The sequence below is a fragment of the Aulostomus chinensis genome, chromosome 1, assembly GCF_037954235.1.
Source record: "Aulostomus chinensis isolate RoL2024-O1b breed Wild chromosome 1, RoL_Achi_v1.0, whole genome shotgun sequence".
Classification (NCBI taxonomy): Eukaryota; Metazoa; Chordata; class Actinopteri; order Syngnathiformes; family Aulostomidae; genus Aulostomus; species Aulostomus chinensis.
Genome location: NC_141320.1, coordinates 58,616,043 through 58,637,275, shown reverse-complemented (window position 1 = coordinate 58,637,275; position 21,233 = coordinate 58,616,043). Strand labels below are relative to the sequence as shown.

The following is a 21,233-nucleotide window of genomic DNA, read 5'->3' as shown; positions in this document are numbered from 1 at the left end:
GCGCTGTGGGGCAAATATCACTTCCTGCATCCACCAGGTGGCACTAGAGAGCATGTTGTCTTGCATCAGGGGAAGATAACGTGGCGTTATTTCTATGTAAATGGCTCAAGGTTCACAAACCATTAAGGAAAGAGCAAAAACAGCTGGGGGAGAATATGACCAAGCTGTAGGTCATCCACTTTTCCAGATGTTTGACCTCCTTTTCATTTTGTTTTTTGCTCCTTTAGGTGAAACCGAAGATTATAGAACCTCTGGACTATGAAAATGTGCTCATCCAGAGGAAAACCCAGATCATCAGTGACGTTCTACGGGACATGCTGCAGTTCCCTCCGGATGACTTTCAGGTAAAATGCACATGGGGGGTCATTTTTGAGACCGGCAGGTATATTTTGGCAGACTCAGACAGGGCTGACCTTGGACCCAGTTTTGTTGGCGCTCGTCAAGGACTACCAGGAAGTGGACGTCACCCGGTTGACATTTTGGTTGGGTTTGGTTTGGTCTTTCTTTTGTTGTCAGCAGAATGCGACCGTTATTGAACATCCTTGCTTGTAAATTTAACATCAGCACCTTAAACGCGAGCGATATAAAGAAATGTTGTTGTGAAGTCTAAAAAAATGATTGGATATTGTTTTGATTTTGTGCTAAATGCGGTACAGCAAAAACAAAAAAAAAACAAAGAATCACAGTAACATAAGAAGACATGATAAGACAAATTCAGATGTCAGTTAAAACAATAGTAAAAGATTAGATAGATAACTTGCTCATAAACATAGCAGTTAGTAGCCCGTTAGCTCCACGGTAGCATCATGAAGCAGACAGTCAGTGGCCGATGGAAAGCTACACTGCGACAAAAAACTAACTTGTGTGTTAGCTGTTTGTTGTAAACCAGCATCTTGTGGTTGCAGCCAGGAATCGAACGCATGTGTCACACGGACTTTCTACCTCAGTGTCGACGAAAGCTACGTGTGGGTGGGTTGATGCTGGTGTTAGCGGATTAGTTGCCGCTTCTAACATTCGGTCGCACATTTAATCAAATATTAATCAAGATTTCAACACGGCCTCTTCAAGAGACGCTTGTGAAAATGCCACTTTAGATTAAATATTGTGGTGCTGCAGAAATGCCTGTTTGACATAGATCCCCACAACACACTGATATCATTCAGGGGGGTTCTTTCAATGAAGTTGAGAACAATCATATAAAAATTAGGAGGTTGTTATTTGATGAGCTGCGAGCTCTGGTGTGCGATATCCAGTGTCTACGTTGAATTTTTAGCAAAAAAATACAACCATAATACACTTTCACGCCATAGGACCTTTAAAGCAATCTATTAATGCGATCAGAAACGTGTCGAGAAGACCGATGTGGCCGACGGCTGCCTCTCTGTTGATGTAGCCGAGCGTCAAACATGGACGCTGATTTCGAATCAAGCTAACAAACACTGAAGTGTGACATCACACGCTAACGGAAGGGGACACACACAGCTGGTGCTGCAGCTCTCCAAGATTATGTAACAGTTGTGTCTAAGACCCAAATGCATACTCAGACAGTTTGGTAGTAAGTGAGATTATTTAAGGAGAAAAAAAAAGGGGGGGGGGTCTGTGTGGTGGAGTCTGGCTGCAGCAGAGATAGGGCAGCAGGGCGAGTGAGGCGGCTGGCTGAGGTTGTGGACGGGCCGTCTGGTGAACCAGGAGCAGACTGCTGAAGATGAAGGCAGACGGGGCCCGATGTGGCGCATGTAGATGAGGGAACACAAAGGAGGAAGAGCGACACAGGAGGAACTACAGTAGAACCAGCACAAAAGCACACACACACACACACACACACACACAAAGGGAAAATACTAAGAGCTGTTTAGCTGAATGGTCACACGGGGACTGAAATTAAAGACGAGTTTGGAGATGATGAGCTGATGGCAGGCAGGTGAACTGACAATAGAAAGCAGAGCAGGTGTGCTGGTGAAGCAAGGACCCTGGAGAGTGAGAGCCAAGCACATGCAACACACACATACACACACACACACACACATACACACATACACACACACTGCAGGCTGTTCCCACCTGATAGCGGGATGTGAAGGTGAAACCCCTTCGCCCGTCTGCGTTGCACGTCACTCACAAAGCACCTCTAGTTCATCACGTTATTGTTGTTACTTAACTTTACTGGGAAAGTTCTGAAAACCAGTGAAACCAATTTCTAACAGTCTTCATACTGAATTTGATCCCACAAAAATAAAATCATAAAATAATGAAATGAATGAATTCTTAGTTTCTGCACCTCTAGATGTTGTTGGTGTTGCTGTCCGATATCTCCAATACCTACAACAGGTACCGATACCAAAGTACTGACAGAGATGGCATAAGTACACACGTTCAAGTAGAAGTAGATACTCATGTAAAAAAAAAAAAACACTAAAAAAGTAAAGTCTAATGCTCCACAGCGTACTTCAAAGTAAAACGCATTGAGAACACTTTTTTAAGAGACAACAATCATTCTCTCGATGAATGACATTCGCGACAAATGACTTCGTTGCACAGGGGCGGCGGGCGGTGGGGAGGATTGCCGCTATAAACCCGAACCGTCTCTGAGTGTCTGCGTCGAGGAAACTCACAAAATACCGCGCTAGCTGAGCGTGTGTATGTACAAGGCTGCGATCTTCAAATTAAATCGACGGAGAGAATTAAAAAAAAAAAGGAAGAAACATCGGTAGAAATAAGAGCATGTGTTGGGAAGTGTGGAGTCCAGGCCGTTCCCCCAATCAGTGGATGATGAGTGGTTTTCATTACAAGGCTGTCTGCAGCACACAGCCACTAGGAACTGCCCAGAACTGTGTGTGGTGTGTGTGTGTGTGTGTGTGTGTGTGTGTGTGTGTGTGTGTGTGTGTGTGCGCACGCACACGCCTGGCCTGACACAGTCCATCCATCTGTCTAACCTACCATATGTTTTACATCACCAAGCTGAGGGAGAAGGTGGGGGGGCAACTGGTTATAGGGGTCTTGCATGTGCGCGCGCACACACACACACACACACACACACACATATATGAAGAGTTGCTGTTCATGTCCATTCATTCAGATTCGAGGGAGAGATAAACGGGTGAACTGGTCATTCATCTTTCCATCTTTCTCCCTCCCCCTATCCTGAACCACTGTAACCATGGTGGAGGGAGAGGAAGTAGCACCTGGCATCAGCCCGTCTGTCCTGTCCCGCCCTGTCCCGTCCTGCCTCTGGGACCTTGCTGCTCCAGCCAGTGGAAGCCATCACAGCTCTGGTTTAATGACGGTGAAAGGAATGCTGTTAATTGGCAGCCAGCAGTTCTGGCTTGCACTTGATTGACACGGTTGTCCTTCAGGCTCTGAGGGTGACTGGTCCAATTAACAGGCTGCATGTGTGTGTGTGTGTGTGTGTGTGTGTGTGTGTGTGTGTGTGTGTGTGTGTGTGTGTGTCGGTCACATACCAGAACCGTTATGAATTGGAAGTTAACAACGGCTTGCTGTTGGTTTTTATTTGCCTTTCTTGTATGGAGAATCTCTCATCAGGATTTCAGTGGAAAGACTTTATTACAAAGAACAAGTGATTAACTTTTGAAAGTGATGTGGCTCAGACTGCAGATCCTGGATCAGGACTGGTATTAATATTTTAGTTAGTAGCTTCCTGATGACCCGCAAGACTTATGTCAGGCGATGATGCTCACATTCTCTATCCAGGTCACTTCCTTGTTGGAATTATGCTGTCTGACTCCTCACTAGATTTCACGTTAATCATCCAAAATGCTTTTTTTAAATTTTTGTTTACATGCCTTTCTCTTTTTTGCTATTTTGCTCATTTTATACAGTTTTCTTTATTGTTGCATCCCGTGTGTCTATTCAGGCGTTAGCAATCAAACCCTCCCTACAGAACTCCCTCCTTCATCTTTCCATTTCTGCGCATATTTTAGTTACTTTCAAGCAAGTTCGTTCCTTTATTCCTTCTTGTGTTTCTCTGAGGTCGTCATTATTTATTTATGTTTCTGATCGTGTCAGTTTTAGCCCCCCGTCGTTGTTATGACACGTACAGCTGCGCCTTTCCGTTGGAACAACTCCTCTGCTGATCGGCGAACAAACATTCCGCCGTGATCGCTTTATTTCAATTTTTGATCACAGGGAATCATCAGAGAAGGAATCCTCTGACATCACCGGAAGTTTAGAGGGTGGAAAGCCCTCTCACGCCTTCGTTAATATTTAACAGAGAGAGAGCGAAGCACTAAAAGTCGGCGAGAGCGATCCAGTCCTTTTGTAACCAAAACCACCCTGAAGAACCAGTGAGATGTGATTCCTCACGCCTCCCTGGCTTCTTCAACGGATTAAATGTGATGAATGAGCTTTTTTTTTTTTAACCGACTCATCCTTGATAGCCGCCTCGAGAGCCAAGTGTCACAAATGGGCCAGGCGGTCAATAACTGTCAGGGTAAGAGATAGAAGAGATCCAGGACCAAACTAGGTCACTGTGCTGCTCTCTTCCTGTGCAGGAAATCAGAACACTAGATGGTGAGCGGCGTTGGGAGGATTTGCCGGTCCGACTGTCTCGATGCCCAGAGGTGCCCTTTTTTTTGCTCCGCCGCTGTGGATTCCTCCTCTGTTTTTCTCTCTGTCACTTATTTCTCTGTCGGTCTTTCATCTCATCTGACTTCAGATGGTTTCAGACTCCATTAAAAAGGAGGATTTCCGTCATTTTGGGAATACTGGATGCTAGAGCTGGGAGGCTCGTGCTCCATTTCCCCAGTCGGTGATTCTTCGGTTAAACCGCTGAAGGGTTCTTAATGAAGTTCAGACACTCGTGCGCACACGCAAACACACACACACACACACACTTTGCGCAGTTGCTAAAATTGTTAACACATTCAGCAGTAGCATCACTTTATGCACGCAGGAATTAGCGCAACGGCTAGCATAACAGCAGCAGGAACACTTACAACCGATAAATGTTAGTTATTACAGCGTCTCCTTGGTAGAATTGTAGTATTTATACCGTTAAAATTACTTCTTTTTCTGTATGAAATCATTTAATGGTGAGAAAGTCTGATAACTTTAAAAATATATATGTTACACTGCTTGGGTTTTGGCAGTAACGAATCATGAAAAGGTTTCGTGTCCAAAGTTCTGACCCGAAGAGTCACTGGATGTGTTGCAGAAGTTGTAGAACAGTAAACGATAGGAGAGGAGATCGTCGTGTGCGTTACAGCCTTTTTAACTGAAGCTCAATTTCGTGGCGTCTTATTTTGAAGACTAAAATTTGTGAGTTTTCAGAGGGGGGCTGCAGGATTTGTGACTTCCTGCAGTCTGGTCGGATGAGATTTCCAGGCAGCAAGTGTTTTTGTTTGTTTGTTTGTTTGTTTGTTTTTGCAAGTGTTTTTGTTTGTTTGTTTGTTTTTGCAAGAGTTTTTTTTTTTTTTTTCCGAACAGCTAACGATACGGGTGCTCACTAAAAATGTAATCGGCGAAAAGAGCGGCAAGCGGCGGGTATCATGGCGTGTTTCTCTCCTTCAGATCTCCACTCTGAGGCGCCAGGGCAGGACTCTGTTCTCCACTGTTCCAGAAACTGCTGAAAAAGAAGCTCACTCGCTGTTTGTCCAAGAGGTAAAACTAACACATGGACACAAGCCTGCTTTGTCAATTCTTCATCCCTCTATCTTGACTGTTGTTTTTTTTTTCTTATTTGGCTGCAGCTACATTTCCTTTACTTCCACAGGTGGTTCGTGTCCGTTCTTAGCGCAGAATCCGAGCGGTTCTCACACTCCGTGAACCGTCAAGTTCATACATGCAGGACGACTTCTTTTGATTTGTTTATGAATAAAAAACTGAGCTGATTTGATTTAAGACCCAAAAAGAAAAGTGTTAACCGCCAGGGGAAAAGAAAACACGCCGCAGGTCAAAAATGTTGGCCTCGGAATGAACTTTCGCCCGCGTTCCCCACCCTCCGGTGTTTTCCTGAATACTCAGCCACAGATGGTGTCCACAGTTCATTGATGGTTCAGAGTTTGTTTGAGTCGGTTTGGGTGCGGCCTGATAGTAACAGATAGAGGATGTAGTCCCCTGGCGGCTGCAGCTAGAGATGACATCATCGTTACATCTGGAGACTCCGTGTGGCCTGATGGGACGTTGAGACCTTAGAAATATTAACAAAAACCCCGCTGTTACAACAGCAGCGATGCTTACAGTTCACTTAGAGCAAAAATCATCACCTGAACTCAGAGGTTGTTTCAAATAATAATAATAATAATAATAAAAAACCCATGTTAAATGTTATACGGATATACGACGTGTGAATTACTGAGTAAATTTACACTAATCTGTAAAAATAATCACGATGAATAGATTGGACAGGAAGTCTAAGGCGCCATATTCCTTCGTTATTATATTTATTCATATTTTCTTTTCCTCTCTACTCGTCTTTTGCTTCCCGCTCATATATTCGATATATTCCGTCGAGGTTTTTTGTTTTTTTTGCTTTGTTTTTATGTGTTTCTGACGTTCCTGCAAACCGAGGTATTCATTTTGTGCATTGTTTAACACTGCAGCGGGAAGCCTTTATTCACGTAACTCTTAGATAAAGGAATGTGGTTCAACTTTCTCGTTTTCCCGCCGGTTTCGCAGGCGAGCGCAGAGCAGGGAGGCGTCCCCGTCGGTACCTCTCGCGTTTTTAAACGCGTGGGAAGCTATTTTGCTGGTAGTTTCATCAGCTTTGCACTGCGACAGCTGAAAATCATTTTAACTGACCATGAAAGCAAAAGTAAGTCTAACCTCAAAACTCCGAGCTCATAAACTAGACGGCTGTCATGTCGGGGTTTAAGCTCCTTCCGTCTGTGCCGGAGCTTCAGACACGCGCTCGACCTGTGTTTCCCGCTAACTGACGTACAATAAGAATAATGTTGTTTTTTGTGGTCAAACCTTCTTCAGTTCCAGTGGTGGAAGAAGTGTTCAGATTCCTTCCTGAAATAAAAGTGTCACTCAAGTAATATAAAAAGCATTTTAATGCAAAAAGACCTTCACAACACATTTGACAAGTTCCATATCCGTGGAAAATGATTGTGTTAACTAATTCAACAAGTGAATGTAGTTGAATGTACTCGCTCTCTCTGGGCTCCTTCCTGCCTCTCCTTGGCTTTTCAAAATCCTTTTTCTCTGCTGGTTTTACACAAAACTGAACCTGAACCCGATCTGGTCTTTGCGTGAAAGTACTTTTCCTTATTCGCTCTCCACTTTCTGCCTCCTCAGTGCATCAAAACCTACAAGTCGGACTGGCATGTGGTCAACTACAAGTATGAGGAGTATTCCGGAGACTTCCGTCAGCTCCCAAAGTGAGTGTGTGTGTGTGTGTGTGTATGTGTGTGTGTGTGTATGTGTGTGTGTGTGTGTGTCAGCTGTACTCATAAGTCACCAGACCATTCTTTTATTATTTTAGAGTGAAACATTCCCTCTGTCCTAACCCGCTGCTGCCATTTTGTAATGCTGAAAGTGTAAATCAAGTTTTTATTCGTCGAAAAGACACTGATACTAAAAAAGCACTTCCTCCTGAAACAGACACACGCTTTTGATGGACAGCAACACGTGCAGTTGTTTCCTTTTGTTGAAATGCTAATGGAATAAAATAAAACCAAAGTTCCTCATCCTTTTATATCTTGACCAAAACCAGGGATGAAACATCAAGCTTCTATTCCATTACATAACATTGACTACTACTTTAGAGGTTCCTTCTAATAAAAGTGCAATGCAAAATCACCTAATTTCCCCTTCGAGATCATTAAATGAAAGCGATTTGCGCTTTTTTTCTTGCCTAAAAAATGGCACCGATGATTAAAATGTAGCTCCTTATGGTCTTTGTAAATATATGGACTGGTCAGCACCCGCTCTCCTTCGCCCCGCTGCGTAGCGCGCGCGGCGTTGTTTACAGCCCTGTGAATGTTTTAACCAGAAGCCTAGAAACGTGTCTGAACTGTAACCAACATCGAGACAATAGGAGTCTTCCTATGTTTCTCCCTCCTCAAGGATAAGAGGCGCTATTCTGGGCCCACTCTTGATTGGTATCAGCGACGGGAAATCCTACAAGGGTGTAAATCCATGTGTCCTTGGCTGAGCTCACATAGGGTTTAAAACAACCGGGCTGGCACGTTGGGTCTGACAACTGAAGCTGGCAACAGAAAAAGAATGGAAAAAACGGACTCTCTCCCACTTGATTTACAACCCCAGCAGACATGAATAAATTTCAGTCTATAGTTTAGAGTCTTGTTCACTACAGCAACATCTTCTTTTATTAAATTATGGTCAAATCAAGAGTGAAATAGAAAATCGCCACTGATATGAGTTTTATCATCAGTCCTGCGTTTTTCTGATCTGTTCTATTTAATATCTTCGATACGCCGCGCCACAGTCTAATTTACGACCGTTTTTATTTTGTACCTCCAATAGGTTCTTATCGTAACGTTTTTATAAACTTTATACGGCCAGTTTGACAACGCTCCTTTGTGATTGTAGATTAATATTCGAGATTTACCTCAGCCTCAGCTAGAGGGCGCCGTGGTTGGCGGATGTAGGACTGAGCTACCTCGTGATTGACGGGCTGAGGAACTTCATGGACACACGAGCGCATTGACAATCAGAGCGTATTTCTGGTTATCTGTATAACACAAAACAAAAATTCAAGAGCACATATTCATATATATATATTTTTTTTTAATTTATTTTTTTTACCAGCAACCATACATGGCAAAAAAAAAGAAAGCTTCTCCAAAAATAAGAGAGGTCACGCCGGCCATGTCCACATCTATGGGTGAGCCGCGTTCCTCAAGGAAAGGAATGCACTTTACAGATGTTCTGCGTCATGTTTAAGACGTCGTCGAATAAAAACAAGACGAGCCCAGCTGGCCTCGGCCTTGACATTGTTATCCTAGTCGCTCCCCAGAGCAGGTTGGGTCTCGCACAGTTCAAAGAGCAAACTGTCCTTCTGAGGGTTGAGCTGCTGCAGCACTTAAACTGGAAAAGCTTTTCCCCTCTGAGTGAACTTCAAATCTTTATGCGCTTTTTAAAAAAAAAAAAAAAAAGTGCTCAGAGCAAATAAATGATGTAAAACCTGCCAGTTTATCAGACATAACTTTCAGGATTAATTATAGCATTGGAATAATTAAATATGTTTCCCCCATTAGAGAAGCAAAATGCCTTTGGTTGCAGCGTCGAGCCGTCCTACTTTTCCGAGGCTTAAAAACTCATCCTTTTTCTGCGACAACGTCTTTCCCAGTCGGGTAAACATTCGTTTCCTCTTATATCAACTCACATATCTGCGAACTAAATATAAAATCAGGAGGAGAGTAACGATAGCACGGCACCGATGCTGGAAACAGCTGGTTTTTCTTTGTCTGAAAAGTCAAAGGATTAAACAGACATTAATCACGTTTGTTTAACCCTCGCACGGACTGGACGAAAATGACCAAAAAGTCCACCATTCATAAAAAAAACTGAAAATCCCCAAACTGAAAGGGGAGTTTAAATTGTGTTTCATTGTGTTTGTTTGTTTGTTTTTCCAGTAAGATATCACGACCGGAGAAACTGGCCGCTCACCTGTTCGAAGTGGATGAAGATGTGGAAAAAGACGAGGTAAAACCGATAAAGTGTCGTGTTTTTAATTTATGCCACGCCTTTACCACGCGTTTCCTTAACAGCAAACATCTTTATGACATTTGTAGCATCTTAAGAGCGCATCAAGTCGGTTTCATCACCACACTCAAGGCATTGATTGAACTGACGGTCAGCAACCTTTAATGGACAAACCGTCATGGCTGCAATCCCTAGAGATCAGACATCTTAATGGGCAGTTGATGCCACCTGGAAGACGCTCAGCAGATGTTTCTTCAATCTAAAAATAAATGTGTGTGTGTGTGTGGGAGGAAAGGAAGCGTGTAAACATGAGTTTTGATCGCTAATAAGGTTACAAGAGAACATGTCGGTATGTATGAATCTGCGTTTTCTTCGCCTCCTCCTGCAGGATACGGCCTCCCTTGGCTCTCAGAAGGGAGGAGTGTCTAAACATGGCTGGCTGTACAAAGGCAACATGAACAGTGCAATCAGTGTGACGATGCGGGTGGGTACAGAAACAGCACATTCTTTTACAACACCCACGTTCGACTTTAAAAATGTCCTCATATCTGCTTACAGTGTCTTTAAAGTCAAATTTAAAAACGTTGACGTCCTCTATTGTCCTTCTCTAGTCCTTCAAGAGGAGATACTTCCATCTGGCTCAGCTGGGCGATGGATCCTACAACCTCAACTTCTATAAAGATGAAAACACCTCCAAAGAACCTAAAGGAACCATCTTCCTGGACTCGTGCATGGGCGTTGTTCAGGTAGGGAACACCTTACAGACTAGAACCTTTCCAGTACTCAGCTCACAGACTGGAGAAAAACAAAAAAATAAGAGAAAAAAAGCATTCAGTAGATTCGTCATGTCAAATTCCAAACACTTTTAGTAAAGAAGTAAGACACTGTACATAAATAACACTTATTCACATTAAGAGTGTTATATTTCTTATGATATTGTTTTATGTCAAACAAGTATATTTATCTAATCAAGTATTTGCCGATTTGCATAAATGTTCAGCACGAAACAGCCAAAATCTCAAAAATGACCAGCGCATTAAAGAGTAGTTTGTGTATGTGGATGGTGTTTGTGAGCAGTGCCTCAAATCACCGCCTTTGGTTCGCAGTAACAGAGGTTTGTCCTAGTTTAACAGAGTCCCATCCTCGTCACACACCGTTTGTGCTTGACGATAAACATGAATCTTGAATGCCGTGGCCTTTCAGAACAGCAAAGTGAGACGTTTTGCCTTCGAGCTGAAGATGCAGGATAAGAGCACATTCCTGCTGGCTGCAGACAGCGAGACAGAGATGGAGGAGTGGATCAATACCCTCAACAAAATCCTCCACAGCAGCTTTGAGCAGGCCATGCAGGAGAAGAGGAACGGGGAGCTACATGACGGTATGATGTTGTGCACTGATGTTGTGGTTCTTTCACGTCCTGCGTGGTACTGCTGACACGCTCAAAGGGTAATTGGGGATGTCAGGGACTGAATGTATCATTGACTCAGTTCTCCTTGATCAGGGTCAGGTTTCATCATCAGCACCTTTACTATGTGGTGTTCCACAGGGCTCTATCTTTATCCCATATCTTTTTTTCATTGCTCTTAACAATGATACAGTGATGACATGCTATTAACTTTATGAAACTCTCCAAAACTTGGATAAATCCAGTTAATAAGATGATTATTCTTTTTTGCTTGCTTATCGAAAATATGAAACATGAACTCTCTGTATATCGTGTCTCAGGTGTTTGGTTTTACTTGGGTATTTATTGATAATAATTGTTAAGACCAAAAGTAGGGAATTTAAGTTTCCAGACACAGTGCTCCCATATAATTTGTATTTTCTTCCCCACAATGTGAACATTTTTGCTTTCACTGGTAATATTGGTTCTGAAATTCAACTGGTAACGAAATTGGGAAACATAATGCCCGATAGTTTGCTTGGCGATGTGATTTGAATTAGGGATGCACCGACTGAGGTACGAGCTACACTGACTTTTCAGTTACATCCAGTGTTTGACACTGGAGATACATTTTTTTGTTATTCTCAAATCAACTTTTAACTTTTTTTTCTTTTTTAGATGACTAGCTTCAGCAAAGGGCATCCACACAAATGTATTATGAACTGTCTTGTTGTTTAAAAGAGGGAAAATAACATTAAAAAAAAAAAGAACAGGTAAAGACAGCTTTACCTCACCTGTGCGTCATGTGAGATACGCACAGACTCTCCCGGTCACTCAGCATGGGAACCTGTGCTTGGTGGCCTCATGAAAAAAAGGAAAATGATGTATTTGGCTGTATGGATGATGTCAGTCGAGCGTAAATAAATGAAGATGTTTCATCCTTTTGAAAATCTACTGAACTACTGATTTAACATTTGTTTGTCCTCATGGGTTTTTGATGCTTCTCACGTAGCGCCTTTGGCTGTTTGGTCCCCATGGAAAAATTCATCCGAGATATTTCCTGATAGAGATCTTTCATGCTTGATAAACACATTTATCATCAATTCTGCGTTATATAATCATCCCCGCTCTATTCACAGAAAAGCCAACACATCATTAAGTTCTCTTTAATTGCGTCAGCTAACGTGTTGATCTCTCCAACAGATGAGGATCATGGAAAAACAGACCTCACCCTTGGAAGTTTTCAAGACAGTTTTCAGGTAGCCTGTTTTCCACATCCTACAGTCACGTGTTCACATTGTATTTTTGACAACATAACAAACCAGATCTCACACCATATGGATTAATTTGTGTGGATTGCAGGCCCACATGCTGCAGAGGTGTTTGGGCGGTCTGAGGTGCCGTGTGACTTTTCTTGGAAGGCCATAAGCTAAATAGCTAAACCTGTACTTCCTGTCACCGGGGTCCCTGATTTTCCTGTCGGTACAAACCAAGAAAACATCTGGAATAGAGTGTATAGCCTCCAAATGTAGAGATCAGAAAAGGTCTGAACAGGAGCGCAGCAGTGGGTGGTCATAAAACGCTAACCTGTGTTGTTGTGGAGTGCAATGACAAAAGTTAGCATGTTATTAATTTGGAGAAAAGGTTGTTGGAAAGGCGTTCTATTAACTTAAACTTCAGCTGTAAAAACAGAGAGGCATTCAGCGAGTGTTCAGTAACCAAATACACCAAAGAAGACTGCTGATTCGATTGAAGTCTTAAGGTGCTGTGTTGCGTTTTAGCTCCTGATCTCACCATCAGATGCGATAATATGTCAAACTGTTGCTCACAGCTTGCTGCGGCGCCCACGAGTGGCAAAAAAAAAAAAAATTAATTGAGTGAACAGTCGCCAATCACACGGCGCGATTGCATTACAAGCTGAAACAGAGGAGATATCAAAAGTTATTGTGACACAAAAGTGCTTCACACGGTAAAATCAAGGCGCAGAGACGGAACGTCAACATGACAAATATCGATTAAAATAACTAGATTAAACAAAAACACTCGTGAGTGAAAGTGATAAAAAAAAAAAAAACGTAAAGATATCTAAAATAAATGAAATGTGTAATAATTGTTACAGGGTACAACTTTTACCGCGTAAAAGCTACATAGTTAAGAGAACAAACGAGTAAAAAAGAAGCACAGGTGAGTAAATAGAAATAAGTTCGATTAAAAGGGCAGGTCTTGAGTTATTAATGAGCTTGCACAGATTTATCACCAAATATCCTGCCATTAATTTGAAGGTGAATCTCGTCTGTGTTCATCAACAGACTGCCAGAGATATTGAGTCCAAGATGAGGAGTGAAGCTCGCCTGAAACTCTTCACCCTGGACCCTGACACACAGGTGATGCCAGTTGATCATCCCAAACCAATGCTATCTGATTATTATATACGTATGTATATATTTTTTTCTTGTTGTGACAATTTATTTGTAGCTTTCTGACAAGAGCGCTCGCTTCCACAGAAACTAGACTTCACCGGAATCGAGCCCGACGTGCGTCAGTTTGAAGAAAAGTTCGGGAAGAGGATCCTGGTCAGCTGTCATGACTTGTCCTTCAACCTGCAGGGATGTATTGCGGAAAATGAAGAGGGGCCGACGACAAATGTACGTTTTCAAAATTACCCAGAAGAAGAAGAAAAAAAAATAGCCGAAGTGAAAAGACGGACTGCGTTTTTGTTAAAGTTAAAAAATGTGAAGGAGTGAAGAGTTGACGCGTGAATCAGGGAATCAGGGGTCCTAGCAAACAAGGGTGAGGTCTAAATTGTGAGGACGATCACAGGCAGCTCAGATGGCCCACTTGGCTGACCCTTGTCAACACTGGTGGTTTTGGCACATAGAAACAACCGTTACCATGACAACCAGCCCGGGCCTCCCACCGTGTATTAACACCAGTCTGAGTCTGGTTTCCTGCAGTCACTCTTCAAGGTCTCTGTCTCTGTAGTGGGAGGATTCTTTTTACACTCAACTCTCAGCTCTGACACACACACACACACACACACACACACACACACACATGGAAATGCATTGTAGACCAATGGAAAGATTGACCGGGGAGATGAATGACACATTTTGACTGTTGTTTTTTTTTTCTCTGCTGTTTTCTCGGTTTCTTAAATTCGGTCCATCATTTTTACCCTCTCTTCCTTGAAAGGTGGAACCGTTCTACGTGGTTCTTTCCCTGTTCGACGTTCAGAACAGTCGAAAAATCTCGGCCGACTTCCACGTGGATCTCAACCACCCTTTGGTGCGACAAATGACGTCATCGTCGAGCCAGGACTTGCAAATCAACGGTAGCAGGAATGATGGTCCTCTGGGTGGCCGCAAGCTTCCGGAAGTGACTCTCCAGTACCCCAAACAGGGGGTGTTTTCAGTCACCTGCCCCCATCCAGAGATCTTCCTGGTGGCCAGGATTGAGAAGGTCCTGCAAGGGGGGATCACCCATTGCACTGAACCCTACATGAAGAGCTCGGACTCAGCGAAGGTGGCGCCGTGAATGAATGCATGCTCCAGTTCGCTAGGTCTTACAATCCGATGATGAAAACTGAACCTCCTCTTGTCTTGGCTAGATGGCTCAGAAGGTGCTGAAGAACGCAAAGACAGCCTGCAGCCGACTGGGACAGTACAGGATGCCATTTGCCTGGTCTGCGAGGTACAAAAACAAACCCCACGTTATTTTTTTCTTCATTGTTTACCCTAAAATTTCTTCTTTATGTACCAAAAAAAATGCACATTTAAGCATTCATGCTACAAGAAGGTACCTGCAACCTGACCAGACGTGACTGGTGTCATTCTCCGTGTAACGGGAACAAATAAGCGGGTTTTCCAACACGTGAAACTGCGATTATTATCTCATCATAACGAGTTACCGTCTCGTGATCTCGTTCAGTGTCCCGTTATATTCACAGAACAAGTTAATCATCTCACCGTTGTGAGGTGACGTAAAGTCAGTTTATGCTGCTGTCACCTGACGCTGAAGGTCATCGTCTAAATGGTAAATGAACTCTATCTATGTAGCGCTTTCCTACCTTAGCGGCGCTCAAAGTGGTTTGTGTAGCCTCATTCTCACACACACACACACACACACTGATGGTGCAGGCCGCCATGCAAGCCACCAACTTACTCACCAGGAGCAATTAGGGGTTCAGTAACTCGCTCAAGGGAACTTAAACACAATAATATCTCTTTATCTGGAGATTAAAAAAAGTTTTGCAATTACATCTTTTCTTGGCTTCCTCGGGCGAATAATTATTGTCTCGGCTGCAACGTAGCCATAAATAGCTCGAGAGCTGAAGTTAAGCGATTAAAAATCAATGCTGCACTCTCTTGTGTTATGATCCCACCCGTTAGCGTCTCAGATCTAAGATACTCTTCGCAAACGGAATGGAAATACTGTCCAAAAGCCGTCTGGAAAGCAGACATGGTTTTTAACCGCTCGCTCGGAACTGTAAATGTGAGGCTCGGCGCCGTGGATTCAATTAGTTTCTCTGTGTCTCCGCAGGCCTGTGTTCAAAGATGCGTCAGGAACTTTGGACAAAAGCGCTCGATTCTCGGCTCTTTATAGACAGGACAGCAGCAAACTGTCAGATGAGGACATGTTCAAACTGCTCACTGACTTCAGAAAGTAAGTTTCCTCTCCTCTCTCTCTCTCTCTCTCTCTCTCTCTCTCTCTCTCTCTTTCCATCCCTGCAACATATCAGTTACTGTCTTTCCATTCATGTCTGTACTTGCTAATTCTATTTCTGTTTTCCCAATAGACCCGAGAAAATGGCCAAACTTCCTGTGCTCTTAGGAAACTTGGATGTAACCATTGATAGTGTGGCCCCAGATGTGACCAGTAAACGCTCCAGATATTTCCAAAAATCACTTTATTTGTTTAACCCCCTCTTAGCTTATAATCGCCAGACTTTAACCTCTCATTTCCTGGCTGCAGATTGTGTCACTTCCTCCTACATACCTGTGAGAAACTTCCAAGGCGACGGGCCAGGCAGCGCTCTCCTAGAGGTGGAGGAGTTTGTACCCTGCATCGCTAAGTGTTCCCAACCCTTCACCATCTATAAAAACCACCTCTATGTTTACCCGAAACACCTCAAGTACGACGGGCAGAAGTCCTTCGCCAAGGTAAGCGCTCGTAACGCCTCACGTGTGACCTATAAATCACTGGAAACCTTTTTATACGGGCTCGCATTCTCCTGTCATCATCGTTTTGTGTCAAAGCTAAAAGACAACTGGCAAACACTTCAGGCTCATTCAGCCAAGATCTGGATGGAATTATCTTTACGCAGCGCAGCAGCTTCTGATTAATACATTAATGCAGGCTTGTTATTTTCACTAGGTCAGCTCCATACAGGAAAACCCAACCTGCCTTCTCTCCACCATCTGCCTCCGTGCCCTCCTTTTTTATTTGACATCAAACCCGGCGATCCCCCCCCCCCCCCCCCGACATAGTTTTCCTCCCTTTATTGAAAGTAATGGTCTTAAATTTAACACGAAAGGGGCACAAAGAGAAGGCTGTAAATCGGTGCTTTGCCAGCAGGGATCTCTTGGAACCGGCTCCTGCTTTTCCGTCATGTTTACCTACCTAGATGTCAGATTGTCCGTCTGACGGCAGGATTACGCAACAAGGTTTTAATGAAAGCCGGCGGAGGGTTGGTAGCCTTTGTAGAGGACCGAGTGTGTTTCTACTCTTTGATTTACTTCTTCTTTCCTGTCTCCTCCTCAGGCGAGGAACATCGCCGTCTCCATCGAGTTCAAGGATTCCGATGAGGACGAAGCTCAGCCGGTGAAGGTGCGTTTGAAACAAATAAGCGGTGTGTAAAAAAAAAAAAAGCAACAGCAGTGTGGAAGGAAGTCACATGACTAGAAATAAAGAACGCTCAATCCTTTGACCCAATTATTTCTGACTACGAACTGACAGGATTAAAAAGCTCCCTGATATATTGACAACAGATGCTTTTGGATAAATCAGCAAATGAAGATGTGTGCAGGACTTGGAGTTCAGTTGGGACTTGTTGGACTTGTGTTTGGACTTTAGACCTTTTGGTCCTGACATGAAATTCCAGATTTGTTGCTCCTGATGTGGGTTTTGACCCAGAAAAGTCTTGATATTGACTGAGAGTGTTTGGTCTTGACTCGATGATCTTGACTCTACTTGTTGGTTTGACTTTGGGGTTTGACTTAAGGACACATAAGGACTTGTTAATATTGACTTGAGACTTTGTTTTGTACCTTATATTTATGACTTTGGACTTGTTGGGCTTGATGTGGGTGTTTAGACCTGTGTTAAGTGAAGACCTGCATCTCAACCCAGGACTTGTTTGTCTAGACTTTGTTCTTTTTCATCTTGACATGGCTCCGGAGATTAGTTAGACCTGATGTGGGTGTTTAGACCTGTGTCAAGTAAAGACCTGTGTCTCAACCCAGGACTTGTTGGTCTAGACTTTGTTCTTTTTCATCTTGACACGGCACTGGAGATTAGTTAGTGCTGATGTGGGTCTTTAGACCTGTGTCAAGTCAAGACCTGTGTCTCAACCCAGGACTTGTTGGTCTAGACTTTGTTCTTTTTCATCTTGACACGGCACTGGAGATTAGTTAGTGCTGATGTGGGTCTTTAGACCTGTGTCAAGTCAAGACCTGTGTCTCAACCCAGGACTTGTTGGTCTAGACTTTGTTCTTTTTTATCTTGACACGGCACTGGAGATTAGTTAGTGCTGATGTGGGTCTTTAGACCTGTGTCAAGTCAAGACCTGCGTCTTCACTCCAGACATGCTGGTCTAGACTTTGTTCTTTTTGATCTTGACGTGGCACCGGAGATTAGTTAGTCCTGATGTGGGTCTTAATTTTCTATCCGCTGCAGTGCATCTACGGTCGCCCAGGAGGTCCTTTATTCACCAAGCAGGCGTATGCGGCCGTCCTGCACCACCAGCAGAACCCCGAGTTCTACGATGAGGTGATGATTCCGCTCAGAATGTAATATTCTTATTAACCACTCAACCGCACCAAGTCTAAAAAAGTAAGAGCTCTTCCTATGATGTGTGAGCACAGTTCAGCTCTGTATGGAATCCTCACAGGAAAAGCTCCACATGCACTTTTCACTTTTATTTCCATGAACAAAGCTTCCTTTGTATTAGGGAACCAAGCCCAGAAATCCATGTTCCTCTCACCTTCAGATAAAGATAGAGCTGCCGACTCAGCTGCATGAAAAGCACCACCTTCTCTTCACCTTCTATCACGTTAGCTGTGACAGCAACAGCAAGAAGAAAGATCTGGTGGAGACTCCAGGTAGGCCCCCCTCCCGTTCCCCAACCTTGGAATGAAAACACAAGCGGGTGTGTATAAATATTCCCCCTTAAAAAAGTACATTGATATTGATATATTCCTCACAAAATGTGAGCAAAAGTTTGATTGTGTGTCAAATCAAATCTGCTATAATGATTTTTTTTTTTTTCTAATTAGATCTGTGGGTTTTAATTAGCGCTCAGCCAGGCTACAGCTTTTATTCGAACGCCTCCATTTGCCAACAGCAGTGAGCAACGCCGTGTTCGCTTTCTGCAACGCCGTATGGATGTTTGAGCATTAGCAGACGGGAACAAAGTTGCAGTAATGCAAGTCAAAGATATATTTTTTAAATCATTTTTTTAGAATTATATCTGTGTTGTTTTATTTTCTGGTAACTCGAGCTGCGCACGGAGCCGGGAAACGCTCCAGATCCCAACTGCTTTTTCAGTAACGGCGGTGAAGCGCCTCCATTTCGTCACCACACCGGTTCTAGAAGTCACCCTCCACACCGTTAGCTTAGCCACACGTTTCAGGCTACTTCCATCATTTCCTCCAGTAGATTTCTATTTCCCATAATGGCTGAAACAACATTCTCCAAAACAAAACTTCTTTTTTTTTTTTGGACACTATTCCCATTTTCCCCAACAGTGGGAGATATTTAAAACCTGTTGTGTCTCCACAGTGGGGTCGGCGTGGCTGCCTCTGCTGAGAGACGGCAGAGTCGTCATGAACGAGCAGCAGCTGACCGTGGCTGCCAATCTGCCCGCGGGCTACCTCGGCTGCCAGGACGTCGTCACCAAGGTGATAAACAAAATAAATAGGTTACTATAAAGAGTTGCGCGTGGTAATAACATCTTATGGTCATGAGAGAGTTGCGAATCTACAATCTTTTTTGTTGTCTATGGTTGCAATATTCCGTTAGCGGAGGACGCACCGCTAATTGTTTCCCTGTGTCGGTTGAGGAAAACGTTCAAAAATATCGGATTTTCTTCGTTACTGCAGGATCAGATGTAGTAATTATGAAGACATGGACAGCTTATACCGCACCAATAGGCTTTTAGACTAAAAAAAATGCACATTCAAACTCAGCTCAATTATTTTTGCAGAACGCCCGACTTATTTACAAGTCAGCAACACATAAACAAGACCAACTAAAAAAAGAAATCACATGCGCGTGATTTTATTTCACCGTATGACGTTGAGCCATGAAAACATTTGAAAACACGGTGTTTTTGTTTATTTACGCTATGATTTATTACACTTATTATAAACTATTTACACGATGACTCTGGGCTCAGGAGCATCTGTGTTTTTCCTCCTGTGACAAGAGTCTCTCTGCAAGCTGAAGCAGCAGAAGCCCTACGCATCAATCAGCTCTGACCAGCATGGATCGGGGCCTGGCTTGCTAATGTTAGCTAACTAATATGATTTTTTATCCATTTTGAGAGTGCCTGGTGAGCACAGCAACCCTTACATGTCTTGCAGCAGCTTTACTCGAGTAACTGGAGTTGTCAAATCTGCATGTTACTTACTGTACATACGCACGTTCAAAAAAAGCGCTCTGATATTTTAGAGCTTTACGCTGAACGACGGTTTAATTTAGCATTTACGCCAGCCGCTCGCTTCTGATTCCAGCACTCCGCCTCTGAGATCAAGTGGGTCGATGGAGGGAAACCGCTCTTCAAAGTCTCAACGCATCTCGTTTCCACTGTTTACACGCAGGTATAACCATTACACCCACGAGTGGCATGATGTTCTGCAACCTCCTGTGCTCTGATACGCAAATAAACGTAAAAATGTGTATTAATTTCCTTTAGGATCAGCACCTGCACAACTTCTTCCACCACTGTCAAAGCATGGATATGTCAGAACAAGTTTCAGAGGGCGGGCTGGTGAAATTCTTGAAGGTATTTTATTTCTAAAGCCCCAAGGAAAATAAAACACGCCCGCTATTCATGTCCCGTCACATACGCTCTCATTCAACGCCGAAAGCGGTGTGACACTCTTCTGCCTGCGTCACTTTAAGATGTATTTCTCCTTTTCTCTCTTTGTCTGTTTTCTCCCCAGAGTCTCCACGCAATGGAAGGTCACGTCATGGTCAACTTCCTGCCCACCATCCTCAACCAGCTCTTCTGCGTCCTGAAGAGAGCCACACACGAGGATGTGGCCGTCAACGTGACGAGGCAAGACGCGCACGCACACACACACGCGCGCGCGCACACAGTTGTATGTAATAAAACTTTGTAGAAAAATGATAGCAACACTTTCATCTGTTTCTCATTCCTAAACAGCATCTTCCCTCGCTTCTCTTTAATAGGCCGAATCATTTTCTTTCTCATTTCAACCTCAAGGATATGGTTTACATCTCAGAGTGTGTGTGTGTGTGTGTGTGTGTGTGTGTGTGAGTGTGAGAGACTCTACTCTTTGAAGCTCAGTAGGAAATGCATAAACAAGGTGCTTTAGCGTGCCTCACCTCCTCTCTCTGTCCCTCTCCTCCTCTTCAGAGTGATGGTTCATGTCGTAGCTCAGTGCCATGAAGAGGGCCTTGAACACTACCTGAGATCTTACGTCAAGGTGCCGTCTTCTCTTCCTCTATTCACACTGACAATACGCACAATATCACTGTGTTCCCCTGTGAAAAGGAAGCTTTTTTTTTATTTATTTTTTTTTAATTAGTCTTTATTCACAGTTTGTTTTTAGACCGGAGCCTTATTCCTCCACCAATGTCAAAACGGTTCACGAGGAGCTGGCTAAAGCCATGACCGCCATTCTCAAGCCATCCACTGACTTCCTCACCAGCAACAAGCTGCTTAAGGTACTCTGCGTTAGCTACAATTTTGTGTGCAGCCGTATTCTAAGCATTACAGTAAAGATGGGACAGAGAGTTCACAATAAGTATAGATTTA

The 21,233-nt window shown here is 43.5% G+C and overlaps 1 protein-coding gene across 6 annotated transcripts in view; it reads left to right on the top strand.

The window, feature by feature from the left end:
- The window catches only part of dock9b (dedicator of cytokinesis 9b), a 60,094-nt gene that overhangs the window by 21,950 nt on the left and 16,911 nt on the right, over positions 1 to 21,233 (top strand). For all 6 annotated transcript variants that reach the window (XM_086220132.1, XM_086220470.1, XM_086220306.1 and 3 more), the window contains exons 2-25: positions 228 to 344; positions 5,527 to 5,616; positions 7,255 to 7,337; positions 9,558 to 9,627; positions 10,016 to 10,111; positions 10,239 to 10,373; positions 10,831 to 11,005; positions 12,215 to 12,270; positions 13,321 to 13,395; positions 13,516 to 13,656; positions 14,204 to 14,533; positions 14,619 to 14,701; positions 15,551 to 15,673; positions 15,807 to 15,886; positions 15,983 to 16,170; positions 16,772 to 16,837; positions 17,906 to 17,998; positions 18,219 to 18,330; positions 19,010 to 19,128; positions 19,963 to 20,049; positions 20,145 to 20,234; positions 20,395 to 20,510; positions 20,832 to 20,901; positions 21,017 to 21,142. In XM_086220132.1, coding sequence (XP_086076258.1) covers positions 228 to 344; positions 5,527 to 5,616; positions 7,255 to 7,337; positions 9,558 to 9,627; positions 10,016 to 10,111; positions 10,239 to 10,373; positions 10,831 to 11,005; positions 12,215 to 12,270; positions 13,321 to 13,395; positions 13,516 to 13,656; positions 14,204 to 14,533; positions 14,619 to 14,701; positions 15,551 to 15,673; positions 15,807 to 15,886; positions 15,983 to 16,170; positions 16,772 to 16,837; positions 17,906 to 17,998; positions 18,219 to 18,330; positions 19,010 to 19,128; positions 19,963 to 20,049; positions 20,145 to 20,234; positions 20,395 to 20,510; positions 20,832 to 20,901; positions 21,017 to 21,142 — 2,721 coding nt within the window. The remainder of the gene's footprint in view (positions 1 to 227; positions 345 to 5,526; positions 5,617 to 7,254; positions 7,338 to 9,557; positions 9,628 to 10,015; positions 10,112 to 10,238; positions 10,374 to 10,830; positions 11,006 to 12,214; positions 12,271 to 13,320; positions 13,396 to 13,515; positions 13,657 to 14,203; positions 14,534 to 14,618; positions 14,702 to 15,550; positions 15,674 to 15,806; positions 15,887 to 15,982; positions 16,171 to 16,771; positions 16,838 to 17,905; positions 17,999 to 18,218; positions 18,331 to 19,009; positions 19,129 to 19,962; positions 20,050 to 20,144; positions 20,235 to 20,394; positions 20,511 to 20,831; positions 20,902 to 21,016; positions 21,143 to 21,233) is intronic.